The 5,719-nt window shown below is 54.1% G+C and overlaps 1 protein-coding gene across 1 annotated transcript; it reads right to left on the bottom strand.

Annotated features, from left to right (window-relative positions):
- Positions 1-1,550: 1,550 nt before the first annotated feature.
- Rnd2 (Rho family GTPase 2) lies at positions 1,551-5,229 on the bottom strand. The gene is made up of 5 exons (NM_009708.2): positions 4,965-5,229; positions 4,384-4,471; positions 3,282-3,391; positions 2,552-2,686; positions 1,551-2,346 (listed from the first exon to the last, which is right to left on the bottom strand). Exons 1-5 carry the CDS (start codon positions 5,064-5,066, stop codon positions 2,098-2,100), a joined length of 684 nt encoding a protein of 227 aa, NP_033838.1. The 5' UTR covers positions 5,067-5,229; the 3' UTR covers positions 1,551-2,097.
- Between the last annotated feature and the right edge of the window lie 490 nt (positions 5,230-5,719).

Below are 5,719 nucleotides of genomic sequence, written 5' to 3'. Positions count from 1 at the left end.
GTTCCTCCCTAGAGCATGGGGTCTGGCAGAGGGAAAGGAGGAGATATTTATCATATTTCATAAGAGCCCAAACCTTCAATCTCTACCTCCTCATCTATCCAAAACACCAAATCCAACTGCTTCTGCCTAAACTCCCTGATGGTTCCTCACAAAGAGGTTCTGACTCCCTGTGGGCTCTTCAGCAGCCTCCCAGGACCTTTCCAGCCTCGTCTTCCTCATCCCTGCCCTGGAGCCGTCCCAAGTCACACTCTTCCCTGTGTATATCATCTGCACTTGCTGCCAATGGAGCCTTTCTTTCCCCCAACCCCCAGCCAACTCTCTTGGGACTGAGTCAGGGTGCCCCACAGCAGCCTGCGTGTGTATAGGGCCCCTCAAGCCAAGCACCATCTGTACCAATTTCCAACCTGTGGGTCACCACCCCTTTAGGAGTCAAATGCTGTTTTCATAGGGGTCACTTCAGACATTCAGAAAATACTGACATTATACATTCATAACAGTAGTAAGTTTACAGTAATGAAGTAGCAATGAAAATTATTTTATGGTTGGGGGGGTTCCTACCCACAACATGAATTAAAGGGTTGCAGCAGCATTAGGAAGGTTGAGAACAACTGGTCCATATTTAGGGTTTCTCACTTCCCTCGACTCCAGAAGCTCAGAGACTGTCTTCATCTCTCAACTCAGTATATGGCTCCGTTAGCACAGCACATACTTAGTGCAGGGAGGGAAGAGGTGTGCACCCGTCCCAGCAGACAGGAGGGAAAGGCCCGCCTTCCTTCTCTCCTGTCTGGGAGAACTGGACTGGCCGAGGTTGGGGGAGGGGAGAGCCAGTGATGGTTCCTGGGGGAGAATGTCACCAAAAAGAGGCCAGTGGGACCAGAGCCAGGGAGGGAATACAGGACAATCTGAAACCAGACTCCCAAGAAAACAGACCAGCACTGTCTTTTGCTGACAAGTACTCCGGCCATTCCCTCCACCAGCTTTCCCTCGCCAGGGGTTGGGGTGGGGATGACTCTCAATTACAGAGGATGCTCCCCCACCAATTACCGATGGAGCTCAAGACAGAACTGAGGGAGAGCCTCAACTCTCAGTTTGGACCTCTGGAGGAGATACCAGGGGTTACCAGACCCTTAGGGAACTTCACCTTATATAGGGTTCAGATTCAATGATGTGGAGGCTCTCAATGCCTTCCTGTCTTCATAATCTCTAGAGCATCGAGGGCTCCAAGCCAGGGCAGAGATGGTGAACAAGGGGCTTGTGCCACTTCAGCAGGCCCTCTGCCATGCTAGCAGGACACCCAGCCAGGCTCAGTCATGCTGAGCAGTTGGACGTCGTCAGTTCACTCCAAGTCCTCCTCCCCCAGGGCTGTCCACTCACATTAGCTGGACTGAAGAGTCCTGAGGTATTTTACTCTCCCACCCCCAGGGCTCTTAAACTTTATCCTTCAGTACATGGCTTTTTTCCTGTGTTTTCTCTGGGGGAGAGGACATTGGTAGCCTGCTTTTCTTTGGGCGGAGGTTGGGGAAGGGAAGGAACAAAACTAAGTCCATAGCTGTTTTCCATGGTCATGGGCTTTATTTGCGGGCTGATGGAGAAAGGGCAAGCTAGAACTGGTTGGTGGGTTGATGGGAGGAAAGAGCTTCTTGCTTTAAAATTTAGTGCGCATTGCCTGAAGGTTAGCATGTACAGAACAGATGTGGACTTGAGGGGAGAGACAGAGAAGGTCATCAAATGGACACTTTCCTTAGGGAAGGCAGATGGGATATGGGGACCAGGGTATGCAAGGAAGTTACACTTTACATAGGAGACTCAACCAAAGTCATTGCTTGGTTTCCCAAACCCCCACCTGCCCTATCCAAGTTCATGTACCAGATGCCTACCCTGTCAGCTCTCTCAGCTAGCAGCAGAGAAGGGATAAGGGTGTAGAGAATGGGGTGAGGAGTGACAGCCTTCTACCCTCTAGCTCCTCCAACCAGAATTGCTCCTCTGCCTGCCCTGACCTTCCAGCCAGGGCCAGGAGGTCAAAAAGTCCAGGAGCACCCACGGGAACAACCGTGTCTCTCACCCAGCCCTCTCCCCTCTCTGCCCCACTGCAACCCCTCACATGAGGTTACAGCTCTTGGCTCGATCCTTATGCATCTCGCCCTCATTTCCCCGGTCTGGCCGTCCCGACAGTTGAGTGGATCGCTGCAGTCCCCGGCGAGAGTCAGTACGACGTAGCTGCCTATGGCCACGGCCGAGAGAAGCCACTGTGGCCACATGGAAGACATCCCGGACACTGCGCTCAGAAGATCGGGAGGAACATTCAACGTAGGACACAGCTCCCACTTGCTTGGCCAGCACAGTACCCTGGAAAAGCAGCAGATGGGTGGAAATTATAGGCCTTCGTTTGGGAAGGAGCGTGAGGGCTGTGGGCTAAGGTGGAAGGTCAAACGGAGATGGGGAAAGAATTAAAGGTTAGGGTCAGAGGTTAGAGCAAAAATCAGGAACCAAAAAACCCAGAGATGGGTGTGAGGTCTAGGTTCGAATTCAGTTGGAGGTAAAGGGGTCTCACCTGCTCATGTGTGACAGGGATGAGTCTCTGCTTGGATAGCTCCCTCAGTGTGGCCAGGTCAGTCCGCATGTCCAGCTTACAGCCAACCAGCACCACCTTGGCATTGGGGCAAAACTCCTGAGTCTCTCCTTGCCACTGGTTGGAGGTGGAAGATAGAGTTATAGAGGGGTGGAGAGGGATAGAGGGAAAAGCTTTGCTCCATGCATACAGATGTCACATATCCTTCTAAACCTCCTCGGTAAGAAATGATGTGGAAAGCTGGTCTTGGGTAGGGAAGCTGTGGAGTGTGGAAGCTGGGGAGAAGAGGATTTCAGTGAGGACTCCGGGGTTTTCTATCAGCCTGCAGTCTGCACACTCGCACTCCCCTTTCCCTTACTTTGTCCAGAGAACAGACCAACCACACCCTCTCCTCCCTGGGAATCGAGGACTCCCTGACCGACTCTAGTGCTTTAACCCGGGACTTTTCTTATGGAAACAATAGCCTGACAGCCAGCCTCAGGGCTTTCTAAAGCCCTCGGAATCTGCAGCCCTGCCACCGCCAAGGAGATAGGGAAGGCAGCTAAACAGACCCCAAGGCCCCAGGACCACTTCCAGCTCAGAGACAGACTTGCAGGTGAAAGGCAAGGAGGCTGGAGCAGAGGGATGACAACTTCAGCCACTACTGTTACTCCCTCCTCTGGGTTCATGCCCTTCACGCCTACTCTCCTTTGTAGTTTCCCCAGACTCCCACCTTCTTGAGGACACTGTCCAGTGTTTCTGGCCGGCTAATGTCAAAGCAGATAAGCACAGCATCAGAATCCGGGTAGGCCAGAGGCCGGACATTGTCATAGTAAGAGGAACCTGGAAGAAAGAAAGAAGGCAAACAGATAAGGCAATCTGAGGGGGCAGCTGGCCTGGAAGCGGGTAAGGGACTCAAGTGACCCTGGTCAAGGGATAAAAAGCAAATACCCGTCACAAAGTGTGTCTCAAGAGTAGGCAGAGGGGCTGGTGAGATGGCTCAGTGGGTAAGAGCACCCGACTGCTCTTCCTTCCGAAGGTCTGAAGTTCAAATCCCAGCAACCACATGGTGGCTCACAGCCATCTGTAATGAAATCTGACTCCCTCTTCTGGAGGGTCTGAGGACAGCTACAGTGTACTTACATGTAATAAATAAATAAATGAATAAATAAAACTTAAAAAAAAAAAAAAAAAAGAGTAGGCAGAGAGGAGCAGAAGCAGTGGGAAATGGCTTATGGGTTCCTCTGATCTCACACTGATAATCTGTAATCTTCTGGAGTTTGGAAGCCCTTTAAGAATCTCAGAAAATCTACCACCATTCTGACAAATTTTGTGCGTGCTTTCTGGGCTTTGATGACACATCTTCTAAAGTCCTCCAGGGAACGGAGTAAAAATAAAAACCCTTCCCATGAGGTTGGAGCAAGGACAGGGAGCCAGTGCTCCTGTTCTCCTGGGACTCTAGTTCAGTCTAGAGGAAGAAAAAAAAAAAAAAAAAAAACTACTTTCCACCACCTTCCCCCACCCCAGTAATTCTAAATAGCTTTCCTAAACCCAGTCCTATTTCCTAAGAAACATGTTCCAAAATAAATCATTTCTTTCCAAGTTCCTTGGGTAAGCAGAACCCAGCTGCAGGGCCGATATTAGACTTCCTACGTGGTTTCTGTCAGGCCTAAGAAACTCTGCCTCAGTTTCCCTGGCTCAAAAGAGAAACTGATGTTCTGCTCTAAAACTGGATGGATGTCTGAGCTGACCTGGAATCTCAGGTTCTGGCCAAGGGAGGGGCTAGAGGAAGGGACCTTGGCCGCCGTCAGGGTGACCCCGAGGGACTTGGCTACCTGAAGTATCCCACATGTTGAGCTCAATGCGGCGCTTGTCGATCTCGAAGCTGGCAGTGTAGTTCTCAAACACCGTGGGGACATAACTCTGCAGACACGGATGGGTCAAAATGAGAGAGAGCTGCTCTCCAGTACTCACTCACCCTGACAACTGCCCTCCTCCCTCGACACCCGGTCCAGCTCAGTCCCTAGACAGAAGTTGGTCTGAGGCTGGGCTAAGGGAAGATCCGGGGAGCTACTGCCTCCACCTCCTAGCTAGACTCTCAGATAACCCCCCTTCCCGGGTCCCTTTAGCCCCTAGTTTTTTCTCTCTCGGATGCCCGGGACCTCAGTCATTCTCCCGGAGCGCCCTTCCGGATCCTCTGATGCTCCTAAGCCCCATCCATTTCACCGCGTTCCTTGATTCCTTCCACTCCAATCCTCTGCAGTCCTTTCAGACCCCCCAACGCCTCCTTCCCTTCCTCTGAGCCTCTTTCTCTCCTCCCTGGTTACCCTGGTACCGGTTTCCAGCGGCCCCCGGGGCCCCTATAACCCACTCCCCGCAGCCTCGGTGCCCCTCTCTCCAGACGCCAATTCCTCACCCCGGGGTAGGCGTCCTTGGCGAACACCTGCAGCAACGCTGTCTTGCCGCACTCCGCGTCCCCCACCACTACGATCTTGCAGCGGCCACTCTGCCCCTCCATGGTCCCGGCTACGCGCCGGCCCCCCACGCCGCCCCCCTCCCGGGCACAGCCGCCGCTTCTGCCGCCTCCTCCCCCGCCGCTGCAGCTGCAGCCTCTCGGGCCGCCGACACCGGCATCTCGCGGGCCCGCGCCGAGCCCCCGCCCGGGGCTGCGGGCCCCCTCCGCCCCGCCCCTAGCCCGCGGGCCGCACCTCTGGCCCCGCCTCCCACCCGCACAGCCGAGGGGCGGGGTTCGGGACGGGGCGGGGCCTGGGAGGAGGGGAGGGGGACCCGAGTTAGACTCTAGCGCGCAGCTGTGACCCCAGGAGCGCCTGAGGGTTTGTGGCCAGCGAGCCCCGTTTATTTGAGTTCCTCGGGCATGGAGGCTGGGCTGACCGAGGGCGAAGTTCTGAAGGGTCAGCTGCGAAGCTCCATACACGGGCGCAAGGCCTGAGCCTTCTGTGTGCCCACGCGTGCACGCAGGTGTGCTAGTGCGGCGGACACGCGCGGCGGCAGCAATCTATTTCCCGAACACAGGGGGGCGTGAGATGTTAGGAAAGGGAGGATTTTTGATTTTTGTCTCCCTCCTCCACTCTCGGGTCCAGACAGAGCTTAGGGAAATGGAAGTACGGACCTTAGCACTCCCACCCTACATTAGTGACATCATAGCTTTCT

The sequence above is a fragment of the Mus musculus genome, chromosome 11 (assembly GCF_000001635.26).
Source record: "Mus musculus strain C57BL/6J chromosome 11, GRCm38.p6 C57BL/6J".
Classification (NCBI taxonomy): Eukaryota; Metazoa; Chordata; class Mammalia; order Rodentia; family Muridae; genus Mus; species Mus musculus.
The sequence above is the reverse complement of the archived record's forward strand: the minus strand, read 5'-3'. Positions and strand labels throughout refer to the sequence as shown.